The sequence below is a fragment of the Lytechinus pictus genome, chromosome 13 (assembly GCF_037042905.1).
Source record: "Lytechinus pictus isolate F3 Inbred chromosome 13, Lp3.0, whole genome shotgun sequence".
NCBI classification, from domain to species: domain Eukaryota; kingdom Metazoa; phylum Echinodermata; class Echinoidea; order Temnopleuroida; family Toxopneustidae; genus Lytechinus; species Lytechinus pictus.
In genome coordinates this window covers 19911142-19939136 of record NC_087257.1, presented here as the reverse complement: position 1 = coordinate 19939136, position 27995 = coordinate 19911142, and the positions used below count along the sequence as shown (strand labels likewise).

At 34.5% G+C, this 27995-nt stretch overlaps 1 protein-coding gene across 1 annotated transcript; it reads right to left on the bottom strand.

Moving 5' to 3' along the window:
* Positions 1-314: 314 nt before the first annotated feature.
* On the bottom strand, positions 315-27020 carry LOC129275116 (vacuolar protein sorting-associated protein 41 homolog). The gene is made up of 25 exons (XM_064108172.1): positions 26952-27020; positions 23556-23825; positions 22421-22504; positions 21497-21571; positions 21012-21077; positions 20205-20273; positions 19521-19640; positions 17889-18038; positions 17437-17503; positions 16597-16694; positions 15153-15285; positions 13525-13640; positions 12886-13004; positions 11599-11773; positions 10680-10855; positions 9284-9422; positions 8436-8486; positions 7575-7767; positions 6290-6430; positions 5936-5997; positions 5202-5276; positions 4301-4400; positions 3130-3174; positions 1549-1622; positions 315-878 (listed from the first exon to the last, which is right to left on the bottom strand). Exons 1-25 carry the CDS (start codon positions 26985-26987, stop codon positions 810-812), a joined length of 2703 nt encoding a protein of 900 aa, XP_063964242.1. The 5' UTR covers positions 26988-27020; the 3' UTR covers positions 315-809.
* Between the last annotated feature and the right edge of the window lie 975 nt (positions 27021-27995).

Genomic DNA, 27995 nt, shown 5'->3' with positions numbered 1-27995 from the left:
GTGTAATATAACACAAGAAAGGATCCCCAGTCATTTGTAAGTTGCTCGTAACTTACCAACGGCTCAAGAAATGCCCATCAGCAGGAGCCTGTGACATAAAAATTAGTATCATGGTAACTTTGCCATCCATCGATAACTACCATGGCAACAAAGCTCAACAGCCAATCATAATCAAGAATTTCAGGGAAGTTACTGTTGGATGGAAAAGTAAGTAACTTTTATGCAAAGGGACCCAGGTCCAATAAATATTGTTAAAGTTTCCACCGCATTCACATGTCGTCGGCATCGTGCGTCTCGAGAGACGATATTGGCTGTAGAGTCCCACTCTGGAGTGGCACTTGCGTGTAAATAAAAAGCAAATACACGCACCAATGATCCAAGGCATAACATACCGAACAGGATGTGTTTGTGGGTATTATAGTAGTGCTATATATTCAGAAGAGGCAGTCTTCTCCATGCTTGAACTTAATTATTAATTCTGCCATCCCATGACATAAAGAAGCATCTCTGTGAAGTTTCTTAGTAAATGAGGAAAATGTGTCAATGTCTTTAATATGTGGAAATACACAGAGCTACTGACTTTTGAAATGTCCATATTTCAGGATTTGCGGGCTTGTGACTCCAACTCCTTATAGCGAAATGTACGGCATACAGGCAATATCCCAAAATCAAGGGGGAAAAAAAATCAATTTTGAAAAAAATAATAATTCAAAGTTGAATCCTTTTGTCATGGGATGGTAGCTAGCATTCATATCTTGAGTTACTATGTCAGTCTATATACGTTGGTTTCCATATATCAATGCTGCTGATCATCTCATAAACCCTGATGCTATGCTTCCTGGCCCACGCCGTTGAGAATGACAAATCAGGCAATGCGTCTGGATGTAAAAAGGAAGAACAAAAATCAAAATCAAAATCATGGATCCACTTACATTCATGGCATACTAGTAAGTTTCCTGAGCACTTCAGGGTCTTGTAACACAAAGGTTAGCGATTAATCGTACGCTTGATTTCTACGATTGATTGTACATTGTAGCCAATGGAATCAATCATAGAAAAATGTTCTACGATCATTGCTAAGCTTTGGGTTACGGGCCACAGAACAGTGGTGTGATGAGTCCCCGATTTGAGGGGGGCCAGACATAGAGTATTGGGCAAAATTTCAAAAATGCTACGAGGGAGCCAAACTTTTGACTTTAAATCTAGAAACCTAATTTTGAGATAGATGTTGACATAAAATCCAGAAAATGGTGTCATATTTCACTTTTTTAATTTCCTTTACCTTCTTTTTCTCCTTTTTTCCATGGTCAAGATTTTATTTTATTATTTTTTTAAGGGGGGGGGGGGGAAGGGGAGGGGGTCTGTTCCTCCAAGCCCCCTTCTGCATGAGTGCTTCAGAATATTGATTTTTTTTTTGTTGCAAATGTTCTGATCAGCAGTATAATACAAAAGTAAATACACCATCCGTGTATTAAAGCTAACTGCAAAATCTTATATGGAAAAATGTTGCTCTTAACTAAAAAAAAAAGTCCTATTGGATGAACTTACCATATTTTGAGAAAGAATGCATTCTTCATGGAATGTGTGATGACAGTAAAACACAACTGCTACTGGAGGAGGCTCTGAAAATAAAAGAAAAAAGAATCTTGTCACCTTCTGAGCCTCTACTTCAAGCAAATTCGAACCAGCAGCTTTGTATAGAGTGTATCACCACCACATGCCCTCAAATACTCAAATCAGGCCAGGAATTCTACCCATAATGCAACATTCACATCTGTGTAGTCTTGTTATACAGTGCGTCCCACAAAAAACGAAACCGAGATTTATCGATGATTTATCATAACTTAATCACAAATACAATAGACAAATGACCTACCATTGTAAAGCTTAGAATCTCCTCTTTCATCTGAAATTACTTAGATTATTTCCCATTCACGCATGAGTGAGCAAAAACAATTTGAAGAGGGGATACCAAAAAGTCATTTGGCGGGCTGTATCTGGGTTTCAAAAAGAAAACCACATTTTTAAAAAGTTCAATATCTGCTCTTTAATTTGATACATCAATTACAGAAAATGGTCAAGAAATAACAAAGTTCTGGTTATTTGAAATAAGGCTTGAATTTCAATAATTTCATAAAATGAAGAGGTTTTACAGGCTAGCGTTCAAACTCACTCGACACTCCGTTTGTTGACCATCAGCCATGCATTAAGTCTTTTGTTAACCATGCGATAGCTTCTGTGGGAAACCGGTGAAAACAAGTTTATTTTATGAAATTATGGAAATACAAGCTTTGTTTCGAGGTAACATAACTTTTTTACTTCTTGACCATTTTTTGTGAGTAAGGTATCAAATAAAAGAGCAGATATTGAACTTTGTAGGCATGTGATTTTCTTTCTGAAATTCAGATACCCCCCGCCAAATGAGTTTTTGGTTTCCTTACTTCAAATAGTTTTTGCTCACTCATGCGTGAATGGGGAATAATCTAAGTAATATAATATCAGATGAAAGAGGAGATTCTAAGCTTTACATTGGTAGGTCATTTGTCTATTGTATTTGTGATTAAGTTATGATAAATCATCGCTAAATCTCGGTTTCGTTTTTTCTGGGACGCACTGTATAGGCCCACTTGAATGATAACGCACAAACTCACTAATAAATGCATTCATACTACAATGACTATGATATACCAAGTAGCAAATCAAGTGCTTTCCTCTCAACACATTTTAGTTTCAATACACAAATGAATTTACATGTATATGCTAGCTCAGTCTATGCATCATTAATGATTATCTCAAAGGGTATATTTTAAGGCTGGTTATTCATAACACATGGTCAATGAAAGACAACATAAAGTTATGGTCAGTTTGCTCTCCAATGGATTGGCTGTAGCCTTAACTGAGCTAATGTGCAATTCAGATTCACATACTTGTATCATACAAACGTCACAAATCATATCCAAACAAGATTTCAGAATGGTAAAAAATCCATATTCTTTCCTCCAAATTCAGAATGGTTGATAAGTATGATGACATGAAAGGTTGGTCCCAGACATATATAATCATATCTGATTGAGACATCTGAACAAAAAAATGAATTGCATATACACACACACACACATTAGGACTTGCCTGTGTTTTGTAGTGGTTGATGACAGCAATCACATGTTTGTGCATCTACATCAAAACAAAAAGATTGAGGGTTTAATAATATCAAGTTAGTCCTTTTTCAATCAGACAACCTAATTACATTATTTACTTATTCATTAATTTTGCTTATTCATTTACTTATTCATATAATCAAACTTGAGTCAAAGCCTGCGTTCCGGTACTGGTTTCGGAATACGCTTGATATAATCACATTTTGATAACATTTTCCTCCATTCAGGGGATCCGTCAAAACAAATGACACTAATAAAATCACTGCTTTTAAATTCTTGTGTTGTTAAAATGCTGCATTTTATTCTTATGTTATCAATTTCAATCCTCATATCAATAAATTACGCAAGTGAGATTGGCATATCGTGGTGTCTTTCTTTTCTTGTACCCATTCATCAGTGTTGTTTTTCATGAATTTTGTGTCACCATTATTTGATGGACACTGTCACTAAAGCAGGCACAAGTGACAGTGATGTGACTTGCATGTTGAAGATTGCTAAGACACTTCAGACTACCTACTTCAGACGGAACGCCAGCATGATTTCAACAATCCATCCCCATTAAGAGGTAAAAGGGTGCACTTGAGATAGAGGGGGGTAGATTTGAAAGCAATTTGTAGTGTCAAAAACAAAAATAGAAAAAAAGCCCCCTAAATCGCAAAAAGGTGTATGTAATGTGCACCAGCTGCATACCTATCGCTACAAGACCCATGAAGGGAAAATCATTTATGTTATCTTGATAAAAAGCCTGATAAAAAGTTCAAATATGTAATGGAATCCCTAACCCTGCATCTCAAACCTGATACGAAATCTCAAAACCACAGAGCAAAGTGCTTGTGTGAAAAAGGGAACGTCCTGGTTTAGGGTTTATCCAAATGATTGAAGAAATCTCTGTTTTATAGGTGTGCAAATCAAGGAAATCAGGACAAAATCTGAATTTCGGGTGTCCTCAGGGCCTGCCTTTGAATCCTCTTTTAGGGTGCTTTTTTTCAGGTTGATTCTTGCGGATGCTGTCCATTCTTCAATAGAAGTGAGCCCCCCCCCCCCCCCCGGTGCACAGCGGTAAGAAATGGTTGTGAAAAAAATCTGAACAAAACATACCTACCGGAATGACTGCAGTGGTGAAAACAAAGAGGTAAACTTACCACCTATTCTGACTCCCCTCTTCTGAATTTTGTTAAGCCGCTGCATCAGTGAGAAACAATCTGATACCAGAATCTTCTTACATCCTTCTCTCAACATGATCTAAATATAAATAGATGAAAAAATATTCGAAGTTCTTCCTTTTCTTCTTCATTTTTTTCCTTCTCCTTCTTTCGCCTGCTGCTTGCTGTTATTCATCTTCCTTTCCTCCTCCTTCCCCCTTTTCTTCTCTTCCTCTTCTTCTTTTCCTCCCCCTCTCTTTCTCCTTCATCCTCCCTCTCCTCTGTTTCCTGCTCCCCCTCCTTCTTCCCTTCCAACTTTCTTCCTTTTCCTCCTCCTTCTCCTTCTGTATTTCTTTCCACTCTTCCTTCTTTTTTCCATTACCTTCTACCACTTTTTCCCCTGTTCACCCTCTTTATTGGGTTGACACAGTAATGGTAACAATAATGACGATAACAATAACATCAACAACAATAATATTACATCATTAGCTAACGTCTATAGAAATAAATGCCAGTTGTAGTAAAATTCTCAAAATCCAATAAAATTACCACCCTAGGGTTTGTATGTGTAAACAAATACATGCCAAAGATTCTCGAAGAAAATGTGTACTTGCAGTGAAATTCAATAAAATAAGTATGGCATTCTCCTCAAAGGTTTTTTTCCAAGCAATAATAACATACTGTCCCACATATGCTTATCTGTGTTGGTGATTTTCAGTGGGACTGTTTTTCAGTTATTATGCTATTGTGATTTCACACAGTTCGGTTTACCTTCATGTACCAGATCTACATGTAGATATATGATGATATGGTGACAATTAACCTTGATTGTAAAGACTCTCATAAAACAATTGTTTGCTGCAACTACACTGTCTCAGCTTTCAGTGTCAGTTGATTTTACCTGCAAGTTGTAGTCGTGTAGAATCTTTACAAGTGAATCTCTAAGCCCTGGAATCTCCATTCCTTCTTTAATTCTCTGCAATAAAAAAGAAGAAAGGGATGTTATGAGGTGAAATCTCAGAAGATGGATAAAAGAGGTTTAATAGAAGCTCTTTATACATGTATGACAAGTGAATATCCAGGGGGTGATATTATAGAGCTATTTGTAAACTCACATAGGACTTAAAAAAACTGTTTACAGTATGTTCCAAGCATGTTTGTTTTTCCATTAAAGTAAGATAATAGCATAAAAAGAAATGAAAATTAGTATTAAAAATAAGAAATGGAGACACAATGGGTGGTTTTCTGATAATTAAAACCTATGTTTGATCCTAGTCTAAACTAGAATTTTAAACCACACTGCAATGGAAGGCTGGGCTTCATAATATTTCATAATCTTCCATAGTCATGGCATTTATAATGTACTAATTAATTCATTAAATTTCCAAAATATTTTAGTCTGTTTCTCCATCTTCCCATTTTATGTCTCAATTAACTTTTTGACAACTTTTTGCAGCAGAACAAGAATAATTTTAAGTGGTGAATGAATTGAAAACTGACACACCTTAAACGTGTGGTCTAAGTTGACCAAGGTTAAAAATAAGACTATCAGAAAACCACCCATTGGAATTAGCGATGAAAGCTACCTATAAATGACTGAAGAGAAATTACAACAATGGAATGCATGAAACTTACCTTAATTAGAATAATAGGATCAACATGAGTACCAATATTGTTCAGTAGTCCGGTGATGAAAGCTAAAAATTACAAAAACCAAAAAAAAAAAAAACTATAAAAAGTATTAAACAAACCAGGAAGGTTAATAGTATGGCTATTAATATGACATGTGAGGCACACCATTGAAAATGAAAGGCCTCATTTAAGCCTTTAATAATAACTACTACTAATAATAAAAAAATTAAACTGATATAGCTTATAATCAATTACAAATTGAAAAGAGAATACAAATGAGGCCTTATAAGGTTTGTCCATAAAGTAATTAGTCAGGTCTTAAGTGGTTCGTTCGTAGAGTAATCAATAAGGTCTTACGTGGTTTGTCCATAGAGTAATCAATAAGATCACCCCATAGCTCTACATCATCATGTTCCTTGGCAAAGATGATCGCTTGCTCAACATCTTTCAATTCCTCCGTGATTAATCTCAGGGCTTGCTTGGTGTTACCCATCCGACCTTAAAACAAAGAAACAAAAAATTAAGACTTTTACAACAAACAAAACTTGGGTCTACAAGACCTTACAATTAACAAATACAGGTAAGACCCTAAGGATTGTGGGAGGTTGTATAAGTACATTTACAGGCGTTACCGGGGACAGCCGCTTGGGTCTGCCTATGAAAAATAGTAGTTTAAAAAAATATCAAACACATTTTTGTTGTAATCATGAAAATGAATCGTAAAAAGTGTGACACCTGAAATATTTTTTTTTTAAGTTTTAACGTAAAATTGCCCCCCCCCCCAAAAAAAAATACAGGTCCTCAGAACATACAGAGCAGACTTGTACACCGGCTCCAGTTCCGGGAATATAAACAAGATCATATTGAAGTGACTACTTTGACAAACATCTAGTAAAATCTTAACAGCATACAATTATAGTGAGGTACAATATTTCTTCGCAACAGTTTACCGTAGCAGATAGATTTGAAAGTTTGGTCTATTTACAGGCTTTATTGTTGTGGTTTATCAAAATACAAATACTGTTCTCTGAAATGCAATTAACAAGGTTTGAATTGATGAAATTTTGATTGAAATGCAATCATAAAGTATTAAATTAATGAAGTACTTTAATATTGAAATGCAATAAACAAGGTTTGACTTGATAAAGTACTGACAGAAATGCAAAAAACAAGGCTTGAATTGAAGACTGTTGATTGAAATACAATCAATAATGTTTGGATTGATAAAATTTTGATTGAAATGTGATAAAAAAGGTTTGAATTTTATGATCCGTAATAATTGAAATGCAATCAACATGGTTTGAATTGATGAAGTACTGACTGAAACTAAATCAACAAGAATTGAATTAATGAAGTGCCGATTGAAATACAATCAACAAGGTTTGAATTGATGAAGTACTGATAGAAATGCAATAAAAAAGGGTTTCAATTTTGATGATCTGTTGAATGAAATGCAATCAACATAATTTGAATCGAAGAACTGTTGATCAAATGTAATCAACATGGTTTGACTTGATGAGGTACTGACTGAAATGCAATCAACAAAGTATGATTGGACAAACTCTTTATTGGAAAGCAATCAAAAAGGTCTGAATTTTGATGATCTGTTGATTGAAATGCAATCAGCAAGGTTTGAACTCACCAAGAAGAAAGACCATCTCCTTGATGAAGTTCCTCTGTTCACATTGTTCTAAGGCCTGTTGCAATGGATAGAAGTTACTGGTCTTGAGGAAAGGAAGAAGGCGTGGTCTGTCAAACTCAGCGTAAAGCTCAACCTGCATGGCATGGAAATCTTTGCCTTGATTTGGATCTTTCTGGAATAATGCGTCAAGATACTGGCAGGAAGAAAGCATGTTAAACAGCATTATAAGTGTAACATATCTTTATGATTAACACTGCCTAATTAAATATCGATTATTTTCTTTTGCTATATCATCCCCACTGCCATCATTACCATTGTCATAATATGTCATCATCACCATCATCATCATCACCATCATTATCATTTTAATCATCATTTTCATCATCATCACCATCATCATTTTAATAATCATTTTCATCACCATCATCACCATCACCATCATTACCATCAGCGACAACAGCAGCAGCATTATCATTATTATCACCATCACTATCATAATCATCACCATATTCATCACCACCACCATAATTATCATCATTATTATTACTAACATCATCATCACTACCACTACCACCACCATCTTCATCCCCATCATTATCATCATCAGCTCCAGCTGCATTATCATCATCATCATTACCATCATAACTATCATCATTATTACCACCATCAACATGAATCATCATCATCTTCATCCACACCTTTATCATCCACCCATGTCTCTTTCAAAGCACCACTCATTCCACTTTTATATTTTTTCTTCATCACAACCCTCATGTTCATTATCAGTAACAATTTCTTAATTATTCAATGACCAAAATTTCTTTGAAAATGGACTAAGCTTTCAAACAAAAATTAATTTACCTGGTACAATAGCTGGCGATGGTCATGTAATTGCGATACCACTTTCTTAACCTAAGCGGAAAAAGGGAGAAAAGAGTAGAAAGAAGGAAAAAACAAAACAAAAAGATAGAAATTCCCTTTTTCACTAATTCAAAGTAAGAGATATAGGAGCTATTATGATTAGCTCAAGTTAACCCTAACCAATTACATGTATGCCCCCCCCCCCCCATGAGGAGTATAATTCATGAATTTCATTCAGGAGCCACATCACATACTGCTTTGGGAATGGTAAATATTTCCATTTGTAATTGCTAGCATTCAGTATAAAGAAGAACTGCAAGGGTTTCTTAAATAAAGATGCCCACATTTTCATCACCTCATAATTATACACATGCATGCATCAAGTTTCAGGTCTGTGGGATGGACCTGCACATGTTAATACTGTACACTTTTGCTTAACTTTTCATGTTTTTGTCATTTAAAAATATCTTTCACCAATCCGTCTACAGTTTTCGTTAAACTTTTGAATATTTGTTTTATTAAGACGTAACTGAATATGCTACAACAGCATACCCATAACTCATTTTCTTGACACTTGATTCCTTTTTTTAAACTATTTAATTCCAATATCCCACAATGACAGTCAATTTCAATACCAAATTATATCTATACATTTATTAATCAATTATCCATGTTATGGTTGGAACAAGTTTTGTTTCATTATTGCCGTGTAAATACACAATTTGGCCGTAGCTGCAATGATGCTTTGATTTCTATTAAAAAAAACATTAATCTATCATCTATCTTTCTATCCTAGATGGGGAAAGAAACCTAAAGTTCCTCATTGTGAATGTTCAACAATGACTTACAGCTACTTTGTCAGAGTTTGTGATGAGCATCTCAATGGCTTGAGTAGTGTCAAATTTCATCAAAAGAACAATCTTATCCTGGATTGAGTCGAAGAGATTGCGCTTGTGAATCAGCTTAAACACATCTGCATGCCCCAATCTAGGGTCATAGAAAGAATGAAGAAAAAGAGAAGTTGAAATGATTCGTGACAATACTCAGAGTACCTTCCATCAAATTTTACACTGAAATTGTAATTTTAATCGCACAGCATGCATATGGTGGAGCATTTGACACCTCAGTTCAAATCTAAGCACATACATGTATATCTTACATCATTTATAAACTTGAGTTGCATTTCAGAAACTATTCACAAAGTTACCACTGCCTTCCTGCAAGACTGGAAGACATTCTTATGTGCTAAGTCAGCTACATTGGGATACTTCATTTACCACAAGAAAGGATCACCAGTAGTGCATTTGTAAGTCATTTGTAACTTATAATCTAATATGAAACACTTCCAAGGGCGCCATTTCATAAAGTGGCTGGTAAGTTATGCACTACTTTATGCACTTTAACAGGTGACCCTTGTTTATGATAAATATCAGATACCTCAAATTCTTCATGTTTTATGGGAGTGTATCTCACATAACCCTAGCTAATCAAACTGAAAAAAAAGTTTTGTTTTCATAGCCTTGTTAAAAATTAGAATAATCTACTTTTATAGCATTTTGATTCTAGCAGATGGGAATCAAAATAAAGATTGAGAATCTTCTAATAGCGTGCAAGACTAAGTATCATGAAACATCACCCACGACCTTCGACCGTCCCACGTTGGGCAGGAATTTCATGCCACAACATCTATTTCCAAGATTATCTATATTCGATAAGATTTATATCCCTCAACATCTATTTGCCACATCTTTTTGCCGCATTACCTATTTGCCTCAACATCCATTCACCTCAAAATCTATTAGTCACAAAATTTATTTGCCACAACATTTTCCACAACATCTATTTCCCACAACATCCTTTTCCTCACATCTGTTTCTCAAAACATCTTCTTCCAACAACATATATTTCCAACAACAACTATTTCTCACAACATATATTTCCCACAACATGTTTTTCTACAACATCTATGTCCCTTAACATATATTTCCCACAACATCCTTTTCCCCATACATCTTTTCCCAACAACATACTTTTCCTTACAACATTTACTTCCCACATCTACATGTATTTCCCAAAGCATCTAATCTCCATAACATCTATGCCACATTTATTTTCCACAAAATCTTCTTCAAACAACATCTATTTGCCACATCTATTTCCTGCACCATCTATTGTCCGTCCTTGCTGTGCAAATGATATCTCAACAAGAGCCTCCTAATGAAAATCCAAAGATACTACACTTACTCGAGGTAAATGGCAAGAGCTTTGTCGTAACGTTGATCATAAATGTAGAGCTCCCCCAGAGTCTGCATCAAGACAGGATTCCTTGGGTCAATGGTCAGACGTTCCATAACAGCCGACACCACGGTCATCAGGTCATACAAGTCATGAGGCCATTCCTTGATCAATTTATTGAAACCCTAAGATATTAAGGGTTGAAAGGAGTATGATTTTTATTAACATAAGTAATAGAAATTGACCATTAACGGAAGAAAAAGTCAAAACAATCAATCAATAAATCATTACTGAATTCAACCTAATTGAAACTGTCCTATTTCATAAATATTAAAAATGAACCCCCCCCCAAAAAAAAATGCATATGTTCAGGAAAAAACCTAAAATAATTAGTTTCCTACAAATCATAATGTGAAACAGTGTTAAGAAAGACATCCCCTTTATAGATTCTATCTAAGAGTGGGTATAACTACATTAAAGAATTCATTAATCTTTGAAAAATCCTGACAAGCAATAGTTATTTGGTGGATTTACAATACAGTGCACCACCTATCGGTTGCAGCGAACAGACCAAATTTTGCGATGCCTCATGGGAAAATAGTCTACATCTGCTGAGCATGCTAGTGCATAATGCATGCGATGCTGCGCTGACTGACATGGCCTGGCCAGTTTGCATAAAATTATGCTGTTTACCAGGATCTAGGAGGTGGGGAAAGAAATTTGCTGCAGATTTCTTTGGGAAATTTATACCGTTTTCGGTGAATTCTTCCTCCGCTTATCATATGGTTTCAAAAGTTAGAAATTGGCCTGTTCGCTGCCAACCGATAGATGGCGCACCGTATTGTGAATCCACCGGATTGACTGACGGTTAGTTTACTTTTAAATCGATTGTTATGCATTCAACCCATTGCGATTGGAGTAGACTTACCTGAAGATCAGTCTGTAGGTATTCATTTAGTATCATCTCATAAATTGCTTTAGAGAGTCTCATGTCTCCCTTTGGAATGTACTGACTAATGACTTTGAGTTTATGGAGCTTGGCAAACTTAAAGACTTCCTCCTCCCATAGATCCTTGCTCTTACCAAGAATCAAAGGACAGAGGCTGTAAAGAAACAAATAAAGATCCTGTTCAATTGGAAGTAAAGTATCTGCAGTATTCTGTATTCTGAAATACCTTGAACTAGAACATTTAATTTGATTATTATTTAAAACTTAATAAGAATCATGATGCCAAACAAATGAATTTGCAACAAACAAAATTTCATGAGAAAGTTTTAAAAATCATGTTAATTGTAACATACCAGCATTGGGGGAGGGCATTTAACACACACAAATTTTGAAGTCTTACATTTTTAGTGAAAATTTTCACAAAATTCATGAAAGGTGTGCACGAAATCACTTCACTTAAGACAATGCAAAGGCACCCTTGCTTTCGAGGTTCTTCAAAAATTTGCATGCGTCTTGCCCCCATGAAGAAAATTGTAAGGCTATCCATTGTAGACCTACAATGTAGATCTGGTAAATTTGCATAAGCTGAAAAGCAATCACACTGAAGATCACCAACACAGATAAGCACATGTGGGGCAGAGTATTGTTATTGCTCGGAAAAAGACAGAAACTCCTGGGGGTCAGTAGAGGGTGGGGGGGAGGGGTGGTCGGGGGGGGGGGGGAGTTCCTTCTCTGACAGAAATTTAGCAATATTAATGTATGTATACAAAATTCAGGTTTTATTGCATCTTACAAATAACATCAGAGGCCGTAACACAAAGCTTAGCAATGATCGTAGAACATTTTTCTACTATTGATTGCATTGACTACAATGTACAATCAATCGTGAAAATCAGCGTACGATCAATCGCTAACCTTTGTGTTATCGGACCCTGGAGGCAATAAAAAGTTACTACACAGGAAAAGGAATGTCTATTCATGGGATTTATTTATAAATCTATGACATTTGTCTACCATCCCAATCACTTACAGTAATTTGCTACTGCAAGGAACATTGAGATGGTTGAATGTACCAATACAATGGTTGATTTGTTATGTTTTTTATAATTTTGATGGGCTAAATCAGGCCAGTGAAATCCTTTAAAAAAAGGACAATTTTTGCAGGAACTCCAAATCTCCATGTAGAAAATTCAATCAATTTTTCAGAATATGCAAACAGTGATCAAATGTTAAAATTCTACTGAAAATTGTTTGATTTTAACTAACCTAGCAGCTTTATCAAACTCTCCAGTGCTGATAAGATGATTAAGATAGGTGTGGCCAACGTCTAGAGGTCGAATCTTAACCAGATCCTTGTGATGGATACGAGCTTCAGATAAAGCCTCCTGAATAGCGGGAAAAAATACAAGATTTTCTTCATGACAAGCTCCTCCTCTAAAAGACTATTTACCTCTGTCATGATAGACTATTGAAATAAATGTCAAAAATACGAACGTCTATATTTCATGCTATTCTCTTTAATAGAAGAAGCCTACATGTAATTGCTATTGACATTGCACTGGGACTCTTTTAAGTTTACCAACCATGAAACTGAAATTATTAATTTCATAATAGGCGGAGTTTCACAATATAATATTAATACTAATACTACTACTACCACTACTACTAATAATAATAATAATAACAAACAAATTCTAACTAATAACAATCATTGTTATCATTGTTATAGTTATCATAACAACTAAAACAATAATTCCTTTACATCCAATTGTCAATTCCCCCACATTATAGCTTTCAGGCAGATAACAATAATGATAATAGTAATTATAATAATGATGATAATATTAATAAAGATATTAACAATGACAGAAATAACAATAATAAAAAAAATAATAATAATCATGCCTCGTATTTCTCTTGGTCTATGAGCCACTTGATGTGATCATCCATGTCTCGTTGCCTAGCAACCACTACATCCTTCGGACTGACGATGTAAAACACCCCTTCATCTGATTCATATTCTGAAAGATTTCAAAAATTAGATCGATAGTTTTGTTCAAACATAATAAAAACAAATAATTCTGAACTAATGTAATCGAAGCAAACAATGATTTCATGAGACAATTGATATTCTTATCAATTGTAAAATTAAGTTATTTTAATAATCTTTTTACTTTGGGTATGTGCATTTTAACAAGCCTTCTTCTGGCATTTTAGTACATTGATTCACATTTCCAAATCATTTACCTTCCAACTTGTTTTTATATTGTTACAATGATGTGCCATCAATACTTTCATTATCACATTCGTCTGTATTTATTGATGTTTTAATGATGTTTAATTGCTATTGTCTCTTCGTCTGTACATGATTTTGTTATCAACTTGTTCTTTAATGAAATGGAAATAAATGCTGAATTGAAACCAAAAAATAATGCAATCAACTTGCTTACTATAAATTTATTGTGTTTTTATACAAGAGACAATAATCTGATCTCATATTTAGTACAATTTTTACATAAACTTCTCTTTTCATATCAGAATATTCTTCAGAAGGCAAAATTACTCCTTCCCAAAAAGCACAATCTACACACAAATAAACAACAAATAAGATCAGTAATTATCTAAATAAGGCAATATAACCATGCATTAACACAAGAGAGACTGAGCTCACATACATGTAGGCTGGATACTATAGAAAACATGTGTTATAGCATAATCATTCCATCTCAAATGGGTTAAAAATTCATATTCTGATCTTCATGATTATCCTTCGATATCGCGGCTTCTGGCACTATGCTCTGAAATCTGAAGTATTCCCCATAAAAACAAAACTCTCTTTGCAATATCGTGCTGTATTGCCCAACCTAATAAATAATCAATAAAAATAACAATTATATTGGATAGCTCATAATGAAAGACACGTACCAGAATTACTAATAATGCACCAATCCATCATTGCAACATTGGTCCTGACTTGTGGAATATTTCTGCTATACCATTATGAGCCATCCAATACAACATATTATCATCTACATCTATATAGAGTGTTCTAGCGATACATTAAAAACATGTGTTTTGGTCTGCATCAAATGCCTGTGCAGTATCAGAGCGTATCCCCCAAAGTACCGAAACCCGACGAATATCCCATAGGCTCCTGAACAAAATTCGCCATTGAATATGAGACTGTATTCAACAGTCTGGTGTGCACGCGCGAATGCATGAAACATACAACGCGTACAACAATGAAAGCAAATTTGATGCGCAGCATACATCACAATGACACTCAATGAAGTCACATGTCAACGACAAAATTGATCCTAATGACGTGATGATGCCATAATGTGATAAGTGATACGACTTGATTAATCAAATTTCTGATATTATGAAATTATATTGGATGGCTTTATTTCATGGAATACCAGAAATATTCCACTCATTAGGGCTAATTTTCCACTCATCTGCGATTCCTGGAAATATTTCTGCTATCCCATGCTGAGCCTTCCAATATGATATAATTATTTTTCACTTCTTACCAAGATGATAGTCATTTGGTCTGTATGATTGGAAGCCTCTCATTGATAATGCATCGCTAGTCACCAACTGATAGTCATCAGGCAGTGGTGTTATGATCTTCAACTGAGGTCGTCGAGCACCACTATCTTCACCCTGCCATGAAAAAAATCAATGCTTTTTTACTTTTCTAACTTCAGGACCATGGTCATGTTGCATAAAAGTTACTATAATAGTAACTTTGCCATCCAATCGTAGCTACATGTACCATTTGATAGTTACAAAGGCCAATAGCCAATGTAAATCAAGAATTTTGTGGCAGTCACCGTCGAATAGCGAGGTTATCATAATAGTAAATATTATGCAACACAATCAATCACCACATTATCTATCATACATGCAACAACAAAATCAAAACACAACTGATGAAAAGATAAATAACTGTCCTATTTTATTCACATCTTCACCTAATTTCAATTTTCTAAATAGTTAAATAGTTGCAAAAGCTGAAATTGCAAAAGCGCCCTTTTTCAGTAAAGAGAATTAATCGTATATTTTTTTTTACAATCCTACCGACTCTATCACATGTACTGTTTTTATGATTAATGTTGCGCATTTGACTGTAAAACAAACATATCACATGTACATTGAATGCAATTAATTATGTTTTCATTATTTTTGCTTTTCCTCCCTCAATCTTTTCCTTGTTCTCTCTTGTTTATTTCCCTTACTTCTCCCTGATCTACTAAGTCTACTGTATCCTGTCTTTGTGAAGCATTCCTGTATCTTACCTACTCACACTCTGCATATTTCTTCCCATTTCTTCATCCTGTCAACTCATTCAAACCATCTCGTTCCCACCTCCCCATCTCATGGTTCATCATCTCTTATTCTCTCTATCTCGTTCCCTTCTTCCTTTCTCTTTTTTCCTTCTTCCCTGCTCTCTTTCTTGATACTACTCTCTTAACGCTTAATTTTAAGTTCTACTTGTCTTAAGGTCTTACTGAACTCTTAATATATTATTGAATGGTATTTTTTAAAATAATAATTGTTCGACTCTCCAAATGTAAATACATGTATGTAACCAATTTGAATTTTTATCAATGTAAACTTCCTGTATTCAGCCTTCAGCCTTCAAGCTTAAAGTTGTGTGTTTTAATAAATACCATTTTACTACTACATTATTGTCAATCTGTATTTTATATTTTTATTTATGAACCTATTGTAAACCCATACATTTCAGTTATTGGCCATCATGTGTATTGTTGTTTTTAAAATAAATAAACAATGAATATAAACAAAACCCTGAAAGTCTAATAATAAGCTAAAAATAAATTTAATAACAAAGAGTCTGAAAATTTTGACACTTGGTTTCCCATAATTTTGCAGGATTACACCAAGGCCTAAGATTTTAAAATAACTAGACTTCAAAACAAGGGCCATAGGAATGGCAGATGGGATACTTACATCATTTTTTGGCCCACTGGTCACAAAAGCAAGAACCACCAGATCATCACTAAGCGGAGCCACTCCACAAACAGTAAAATCAGTAGAAAACATTGATGCTATACAATAAAATTAAAAAATCTTTATCATTATCACTATAACCATCACATAGAGTAATATCATTATAATTATTATTTAATTATCATTATGGCTAATTATCATTTCATTATTGTCAATGGATTGAGTTCAGACCCTGATCCTTGAATCTAGCATCAAGAGAATAACATTTTCCAAGAGCTATCCACTGGAGAAACAATATAGTTGCTACTTATCCCATGATTGGTGGATGATCAATACCTATACTGTGAATAGTGATATTGAATTTATCCTTGTTATCAACAAATACCATGAGTCACTTCATGAATAGGGCTTTATGAAACATTTTGGTGGCAGCGGTGGGATGATTCTATTGAACTTGGTATCATAATGGTGAGTCTGTGACACCATCGACCATACATCCATGTTTTGCAAATTTGTAAAATTAATCAAAACTGTAAAATCTTATCAAACTCTCATTTGACATCCAAATTTGACAAAATTTTCAATGTTATGCTTCCCTCTTCCCACTAATCATGCAATCAAACTTGTAGAGGTGGAATTGACTAAACATATCTTTACATCTATACAAACTTACTTCCACTATTTTAATCATTATTGATATTATCATAAAATCGCTGATGTCATACATATAATTTCCTCAGGACAAGATGATATAAAAATAAACATGAAAAGATTGTTTGGTAATGTACACATTGTATACAAGACACTTCATTTGATGCTTGATGATGGAATTAAACTTACTTATCTCAACATATTTGCTTGGTAAATCTTTGTTCTCTGGTGTTATCCTCTCCTTAACAGAGCAAATCTAAAAAAAAAATAATAATAATCAGATCAAAATTCATTCAATCTATTTCACCTACATATATAAAAAAAAACATACAACATTTTCTATCTATTTATATTTTAACTCTTTTAAACATACATATATATATATATATATATGTATATATAAAACACATATTCGACTCTCTTATAAACAACTATAATGCCTATCCTTCCATTCAGGATAGCAAGGAAGATATAAGGGGGGGGGGGTAGCAAAATAGGAGATAAAAGAGAAGAGGAAAGGTTGTGTGAAAGAAAGAAAGAAAAAGTTGGACACAGATAGAGAGGCCTGGAGAAAGGGAGAGAGGGCAAGAGAAAGAGAGGGGGGGGGGGAGGTTATGGCCCAAGAAAAGAGAGATTCAAACCTTAATTGTATTAGCCCATCCAATGAGGAGAGTATTATCATCCTTCCAACAAAGATTACATCGATATATCTCTGGTCTCATAGCCTCTGGGTGATCCCTCTTGATGAAGGTGATCCGCCGCTTGGATTGCATGTCATATACCTTAACCCCCTGCAATAAATAAAATGATATATAGTCAAATTCTATGTAATTCATACAGTCTATGCAAATCTATAAACCGGTGACTTGCTGGTTTTTTGGTAGCACACCCTAAAAGTCCACTATTTTCATCATATGAAGCACATTAGGGTACCTTTCAAAAGACAGAGTCGCACCTTTCCGCAGGAATCCTGCAAACAGCTTTTCATTACAAATCATCAAAGTCACCCTAGACAAAACAATGGGGAAAGCTGCAATGAAAAGATGCATAGCATCTTCATAGCAAGATTCCTGCTGAAAGACGCGGCACAGTCTTTTAAAAAGTATCCTAAACAAAACTTTGTTAAAATTAAATTGTATAGCAGCAATCAAATAACTTGTGATACTTCTTGACAAATAACAAATGCATATGAATATTCCATAAAATAATCAACCTATTTGGATGTCCGACCCCCATTTTTCTCAAGTTTTACTTCACTTCATATATTGAACAAGTCATGGTCATTTGAGAGCATTGCAGACTGTCAAAAGAACAAGAAATCAGAGACGGAAAATTTAACGAAGGTCCCACATATAGGGGGTCGGACGCACATATTTTATGGAATTGTCCATATCTTTTTAAACACTTCAGCATACTATCAAGTATCACGCAGAGAATATTTTGCACTTTTAGATCTTTGAGAGGGCTGAACAGACTAGACATGATATCTCATGCACTACTGTATATCATCTGAAGCAATGTTTATAAGAAAGGAAAATTATGATTAGGCAACAAAAATAAATCAACGCAGGTGTCTTGTTAATTCATAGAAAGAACATGGATATAACTGGATTTACCTATCCTTTAAAATTTTTTATCACCAGAACAGGTGCAGAATTCAGTCACGCTTTAATAGAGGGAAATGGATTTTAAAAAGGGAACAGAAATAAATCAAATTCAAACCCAATAACAAGTAATCACATTGCTGGATGATTAATTGGAATATTGTCATACACGTGGATGTAAGTGGAGAGCCCAAAAAAATTGTGACATTATAGATGTGAGGGAGCAATGCGACCAGGTTGGTCTGAACGGAGTGAGGGTAGGGGAGGTGTCCACCCTACCAAAAAAAGTGGAGTTTTTCAAATCTTTAAGAGTCAAATTGTTGAATCTGCTGCATACTTTATAGAGGCATTCTTACTACATGAAGGTCATTGCCTTACATGGTCTAGTGGTTATGACTCTTGTCTTTCAATCTGAGGGGCGTGGGTTCGATTCCAAGCCCTGGCGTGTTTCCCTTCAGCAAGAAATTTACCACATTGTGCTGCACTCAACCCAGGTGAGGTGAAGGGTACCTGGTAGGAATTTATTCCTTGAAATGCAGAGCACGTGACAGCTTCTCTGCTTAAACCAGGCTAATTATGCTGCATTACTGTAGAGCGCTTAGATACTTCTGATAAAGTAAGTGTTAGGTGCTATATAAGCAAGTATAATTATTATTACTAATGACTTACCAGATCATTTGCCCATGCTACTAATGACCCTCTCCACTTGATGCTCCTGATTGGTCCTTCACCATGATGTAGAATGGTGGACTTACTACGACCTAAGAACCCTTTCTCATGGAGAACAAGCTAAAGATAAAGATGTAAAAAATAATATAAAACAACAAACAGGTGGGTGTTTCATAAAGCTGTTTGCAAGTTACGAGCGACTTTGCGAACAGCTGGAAATCTTTGGGGTAAATGGTCACATATCTAAGGGATGCCTCAGTGCATATTACAGTTTCATGAGATTTATTTCTGTGACAAATAATACTACTGAAAATACACAAATTATCCTTACCTAAATCCTAGTCCTCACAGGATTCTGGTCCAAAAAAACCCAATCATAAGCCTAATGCACACCATATGTCACATTATCATCTTTAATGCATTGTTTTTGAATTATTTTAAACACACATTATGCAACATCCTGTAAGTAGGGACAAATTTTTATTTATTAATTTTTTTTACTTTGGGGGGCTACATGTACTTATCCAAACCTACTGGCTGACTCTGCAACATTGGATAGGCTTTAACATTGCAGTGAATGGGAATTTTCCAGTGCTCATATTTATTTTCCAAGGCTCCTTTGAGCATTTCGGGGGCAAAATCACTCCAGCCCCTGAGAATTTTTTTTTAACCTGGCGTACATACCCGATCACTTCCTGTAATAAACTGCTTTCCACTTCCGGGACGGGAAAACTTGGGATCGAGAGCCACGGCCTGCAGCATGAAAGAGAACATATGAAGTATCATTATTACCAAGTTCAGAGGATCAGATATGGTAGGGTCATGGTGTAGCAGTTTGGGCTCTTGCCTTGCAATCAGAGGGTCGTATCTCCCTAGATGGCCTAGCGTCCTTTGACAAGGCGTCAATCCACAATTTTGCCATAATCCACCTGGGTGTTAAATGGGTACCCTGTAGGAAGCAAAAGCCTATCTTTTATGCCCAGCAACTGAGTCTTGGAACTCTTGTTGGAATGCTCCCCAGGGAGTGGGAAAAGTGCTCACACTGTGTGCAGGCATGCCATGATCCGATGACCGGGGTAATGATAATTACAATGTAAAGCTCTTAGTAACAAAGTGTAATAAGCTCTATATAAATGTAACTATTATTCTATTAAATGATGTCAAGGTAATATGATATCTACACAAGCATGGTTGGAAATAATTCATATTGTTAGGAGCTACTTTTTTCTTCACATTGGGGTGATTGCTAAATTTTAGGGGTAATTTCTTTATTCTGCAGTAATGCAAATATCATTATTCTGCTACATGTAGAATATTCATTTCCTAAAATTCTTGAATATTGTTTGTGGCAGATCGGGGGGGGGGGGGGGGGGGGGGACGACGACTATTGAGAAGATGGTTGCCCCAAAATGGGCACTATGAGGGGGAAATCGCCCTCAAGATTTCCTACATTGGATATAAGAATTGATATAAAAAGGATTTGAAGGTCACCTTGACTGGCCTGTCAAAGGACTGGACTTGATTGTGCTCTCCTTCATACAATCCAATGATAGCAACCTATACAGGAAAAAAGGGAAAAAACAGTAAACAAAAGTTACATTTATATAGTGCATTACTTTAATATTCTATGTGCTTTACTATAACAAAATGAAAGTACAATGCATCACTTAAACCTAAATTCAACAGATATACATTGTATATTATCATCTCACCTACAAACTACGATAATTCAATTTCAAATTAATCTATCAAGTAAATGAGTATGGTGACAATGTTATATCTTATCATTGAATAAACAATATATAAAATCAATACATCAGAATCTAATCATATATTTAGATAAGGAGCTTAGAAAATACATAATTTTGAAAGTAAATCATATTATAAGGAATTAACTGAATGAGGAAGAAAATAGAAATGTCTTCAGTCTGCTCTTTACCGCTCCACAGATTTAATGAAATAAAACAATAACTCACCCTTCCATCATCGGAGCAGCTAGCCAAGTAATCTCCGTTCATGTCCATACTAACCTGGTTTACCGTTGTTGTGTGCTACAAGGATTGATTCAACCAAAACATAATTAATGAAATTATACATGAATAAATTTCAAAAGTTAACTACATTACACAATTTTGAAAATATATCTCAAGCAACATTTGGATCCATCTATGTCAGCTTTTAGGCCAGAGTCTGACGGAATTGATTCCAATATTATTTTCCCCCATTACATGTATGTGCTCTGATGCAAGAAATGCCACCAGCATAATCCATAAGAATAAATTTGAACTGAGAATTAAATGCTTGCTTTCTTTTTAATTCTCGCTTTCTCACAATGTTGACATTCAAATTCAGACCCAATTAAATAACCTATGGAATTAGGATTGGTGTGTATTTCTTTAATATTTTTGTTGTCCCCGTACGTTGGTGTTGCCTTCCATGAGCAAGGTTGCCATTATCCAATACATGCACTTTTGCTGAAGCAGGCTTAGGCGATTTGCATGACTCTATAGAGCATTGAATGGTGATCTTGCTTTCGATTTCATTGATTATGATTTGTACACCTTTTTTTGTTCTATACTTATATCATCAAAGATCAAGAATTTTATGAAGTTCTATAATTTTGTACTTTTATTCTACACTTTTTATTCAAAATTTATTTCTCTTTTGAATTTTTATTGATAACAAAACAAATAAAGATATGAACAAACACCAATATACATCATTCAACAAGCATATGGAATATACTATGTTCTAATTTCCAACATAAATCTATTGGAAAGGCCTTTTTAGTCGGTAAATGTGGCTAAGGAATCTACCAATTACAATTTTTTATGTTAATAAGCCCGAGGAATTTTGAAGACTATAAAATAAAAATGTATAAAGTCCATCTTTAGTCTCACCTTAGTGAATTCTTTCCCACTGATGTTATTACCTTGATGATCCAAAACATGTAACACTCCCCAATGGGTACCAATGGCAAGAAACTGTGGAATATAAAGATAAACAAAATATGTTACACTCTATGGCCCGTATTCTGAAGTCAGGTTTGACTTAGACCACTGTCTAACTCTGTGCTATAATTATGTGGAGACAAAAATTAAAAAATTCTGTTTATTTTGTATATTTCTTATGTTTACTATTTTGTTTCATTTTGCTTTCATCACAAAGAAAAAATATTTCAGTTACCATTCCCAGGCAATTATGAACAATTTGGGTGTCAAATGAGTTAATAAATTGAATGTGTACTGTAAGGGATTTGTGCTTCAACTGGCTCTCCATAGTTAAACCACAACTTTAAACAAAGTTTGATTTAAACTCAAGTTCAGAATACGGGCCTATGAGTACTAATAGCAAGAAACATAACAAGGATTTGTTCATCATTCATCTCATCTCAACAAAAACAAAAAACCCATGAATGTTCATTCGTGTATGCGGCCTGGGCCTTATGGAATCTATCCTCCCAAACTCAATTAAAGGCATTGAAACAATAGAATAATTCAAATATGCTCTAAATTGATAAAGAGAACTCACTTAAATATCTCTTTTTCTTTTCTTTCTTTTTCATATTTAGTACAAAGGGACAAACTACATATGTCATATAAATCTTATCAATATTCATCAATGTTATCATCATCATTACACCCCATTCACATCTTTCTTGCATGGTTTTCCTGTTTCAGAAACCAATTTGATAGCTTTGTGAGCATTCTCATCATCATCTTGTGTTCAAAACCACTCCATCTAATGTACCAATGGCAATCTTGTTGCTATAAAAAATGAATGTAAAATGAATATTACAATCTTGGCACAGTTGAAGATTGATTATCTAATCTAAGCAGAGATCTTATACACTTAACTTTTCTTGAGGTCCATATTTATTTTGAAACACAATGTTTCATGTCCATCAATGACACAAAGTAATAAAATGGTGCATGGTCTTTATATAATGTCCAAGAAAATGTAACTACAAAAGAGGTATGATATACATTCAACAATTTTGTATTCTAAAGACTAAATGCAACATAATGTATTGACCTTGATGTGAACAGCGAGATAGCTGGCTGCATCTGTGTTGAGAATATCCTCCAAAGTATTGCTTATTCTCTCATACTTCAGCTTAGGCTCATCTACTTCCTCATCATTATCATCATCATCATCGTCGTCGTCGTCCTCATCGTCCTCTTCATCATCTTCTTCATCATCATCTTCTTCTGCATCATCATTTTCCTCTTCCCCTATCCTTTTCTCTGGTTTCTTATTATTTGTGCCTGCTTCTCCTGGCATGGACATAGAGCCAAGGTGCTCCTGGAAATGGAAGATAAAAACAGATTGGTCAATAAAGTACAGTGAAAAACTTCCAGTTTTACAGCACATTGATGAAATGATGTTAACAACATGACAACATGAACTTTAATTGTGGATTTGAGCTTATAAATAGACCAGACCAACGAGGTCCATATTTATTTTGAAACACAATATTTCACGTGACCCATCAATGACACACAGTAACAAAATGGTGCATGGTCTTTATATTATAATGTCCAAGAAAATGTTTCAAAGTAGAGGCAGCCATGACAGATGGAATTAAATGACATCAAGACATGGATGAAAACTTATTCATGACTAATTCCCTAACAAAACTAACAGAAGTTCAGGAAAAGGAAAATAAAACAGAAAGAAAAAAAAGAAAGAGAAAACAAAAGAAATAGCCTAAATGAAAATAGAAAAGAAATTATAAAAAAAATTAATTAAAAGAAAATAAATGATATCAAATGAAATGAATACAAAAGAAAGAAAAAAAGAATATGTCAAAGGAAAGACAAGAAAAAGAAATAATAGATTAAACAAAATTTTTTAAAATATGAAAAAATAAATGAAAGAAAATGAAAAGCAAATAGAAAGGATAAAATCAGGGTTTTTTTTTTCTTTAGGAAAATATTCATTTCAAGCTGTGGTGAAAATACTCAGTTGAGTGGTTGTTAATTGTTATATGAGAACTTAAACTAAAACTTTTTGCCGAAGTGATATGATTACGTTATTGTGGCAGCTTATCTTACTGATCTTATTATGATTAAGTTGTTGTTGTTATGAGGATTTCTGTCTGTTAAAGGTCAAGTCCACTCCAGTAAAATGTCGATTTGAATAAATAGAGAAAAATCAAACAAGCATTATGCTGAAAATTTCATCAAAATCGGATGTAAAATAAGAAAGTTAAGACATTCTAAAGTTTCGCTTATTTTCACAAAACAGTGATATGCACTACTCAGTGACATACAAATGAGACAGTCGATGATGTCCCTCACTCACTATTTCTTTTGTTTTTTATTGTTTGAATTATACAATATTTCATTTTTACAGATTTGACAATAAGGACCAACTTGATTGAACCATATATAGTATTAAACAATGCTAATTGCAAATGTTCAGGGAGGAATTTATTAATCATTGTTTCACAAAACAGGGAGAAAATTTGAATATTTCTTATTTCACATAATAAAATACAAAATGAATAGTGAGTGACGTCATCAGTCTCCTCATTTGCATACCGACAAGGATGTAAATATAACCAGGGTGACCAGACGTCCCGTATTTCCCGGGATCGTCCCGTATTTTGCTCCTTTGTCCCGGAGTCCCGACAAACCCTCCCCAGGACGCCTATTTGTCCCGTATTACAGAATATTTAACAAAGGGTAGTTAATACATTTAAAAGTGACGAATTTTCATCAAACAACCAACAGATGACGAAGCAGAGACAACAATAAAATCGTTTACTGTAAACTTTTGCAAGTTCCGCGGTGATTTTCTTGCTAACCCAATTAAATACACTGCAAACGAACTGGCCTACTAACTGCCTGTGTGTGGCCAGGCTACCATAGCCAGTCATGGATCGGAGCAGATTTTAAGTTTGACAATGTTTCACTTTGAAATTTTATTCATTTCTAAAACATTTTAGTTTTTTTAAGATTTTAAAAATATATTTAAAATAACACCAAATATCATTATGATTTTTGTTAGATAGGATTTTTTTTGCTTGACGTTCGAACTTTTTTCCTCTTTCTTTTCTATCGTTCTTTCTTCATGTTCTTCATCCTTCTATCCTTCCTGCTAGCCCTTTTTTGTTCCATCTATCTTCATTTCCTATCTTTCTTTCCTGAACCTTTCTATCTCTCTCTCTGTTCATTTTTCTTTCTCTCCTTCTTTCTCTTACTTATTAAATTTCCTTTTTATTTCCTTCATTCTTTCTTTCCTTAAACTTTTCTCTCTTTCTTCCTTCTCCCGTGCTCAGTCTCCCTTTTCTTTTCGCTCTTTCTCTCCTTCCATTATTTTCTCTTTTTTTCATTCCGCTCCTCCCTTCATTCTTCCCTTCCTCTCTCCTCATTTCTTTCATTCTTTATTTTTTTTCCTTCTAATTCTTTTCCCTTATTCTTTCTTTCCCTTCCTTCCTTCTTTCCTCCCTGTTTTCTTCTTTCTTTGTTTATTTCTGTCAAAGAATGAAGGAAACATTTTTCTTTCCTTCATTCATTCTTTCTTTCCTCCTCCTTTTTTATTACTTTCTTTTTTCCTTTCTCTCTTTCATTTTGTCTTTCACACATTTATTCATCTTTTTTTCCTTTCTTTTTCTTTCTTTCCGATATCCATTTCAAAGAATGACGGAAACCTTTTTTCTCTCTTTTATTCTTTTATTCTAATTTTTTTTTCTCCTTAATTTTACCCTTCATATTTTCTTTCTTTCTTCTCAATTCATCTCTTTTCTTTCTCTCCTTCATTCTTTCGTTCACCCTCCCTTACAATTCTTTATATTTTTTTCACAAGTCTAACACTGTGTAGTGTGTAGCCTTCTTTGTTGATCTTTATTTTTCAACTGTCCCGTATTTCATTTTGAGAAATCTGGTCACCCTGAATATAACTGTTTTGTGAAATTAAGCGAAACTTTAAAATATTGTAACTTTCTTATTTTACATCCGATTTTGAAGAAATTTTCAGTGTTATGGCTATGCTTGTTGGATTTTTCTCATTTTATTCAAATCAACTTTGTGTTGGGGTGGACTTGTCCTTTAAGGATTGAGTCTTTGAGACATCCCGTATAAACCGTACACTCAGCACTTAACAAGCAGAAGGTACGATAATACGACAGTGGCGACTGAACCAGACTGGAAGAAGAAGAAGAAACAATCCGAGTCTCGGTTCTAAATTTCAGACTTTAAGTTTCAATTCATTTCATTGCTCGACTTGAGTACCGGTACACAAAAATAAGCATACGGGACCACACATTCAATAACAAGAAGCAACAAACCACCAACACTTCAAGAAGCACATTTTACACAATTTTATCCTACACAACTGGGCAATTTTTCATTCAGGTTTTATTTACTTGCAATTTAATTGCAAATTTTCGAACAGGAACCATAATAAACATGACAATAACATTACCTGTGTCTCCATCTTCGTCACACCTCCTCCATCCATCACGAACTAATGAATATTCATAAATTATTAATTACTCTTCCGCGAATTTTCTAGTTTTGGGGAAGGCTTTTAAATCAATCAAATCTTCAAGATGCATTAAGAATATTACAAATTCATTGGTGACCACTTAGTTCTAGTTTTTATAAGTAAGCTTGTGATGTTTTTCACATTTTTTTGTACGAACTTTTTGATACGTGGATGACTATTTTCATCCTGCGAGTTCCGGCTCGATATATTTACATACAGAATGAAGCTTTGGGCTTACGATTGCTGTAATACAACACCGTACAACCATTTTATCACCTTCAAAAGGCTTGAAATTTGGTAAGATAAATACCTTTTATATTTTCCCCATCTTTATTCCGTGCACTATCATAAGAAATTATTGTATTCCAAATCAGAAATATGAAATGTTTGATTTATTAGCATAATTTATCTTCTGATGCACGTGTATTTATTGTGATTTTATTTTATGAAAATCAGGATTGTGTGACTGTGCGTGTGAGAGCAGCATAATATTAATCGAGGGGTCCCGAGTAATTTTTACCAGCCAGGGTCCAGCATTATACTGATCTGAGGTCACGCAATATGAGACTTTATATATTTGAAATGATCATGTAATAAGATTATACTTTTATCTGTGGTGTTTATCTGTTGAGCCAGCAAGTGGTGAGTCAATTAATCATATATCAGAAAAATTATTTGATTGTATATGTAATTTTGTAATTAATATATGTTCTCTCTCTGTAGTAGTATTATCATAATTTATATTCCTGGAGCTAATAATATTTTTACTTTATGTTAGTAAGAGATGTTGATGGTATTTTGATATAAATCATCATACCATTATCAGATCAGATTACAATCAGTCATTTATGACCCCAGGAAGGTGACAGTAAAGTTGATTTGCCAGCTGCTGCTGTCGAGCAGTAGACACAATCGTTTGTGCTGCTACTGTGTGTGCTTTGTGTCTTGGCCTTGCGTCAACACATATATGGGTGGCTTTAC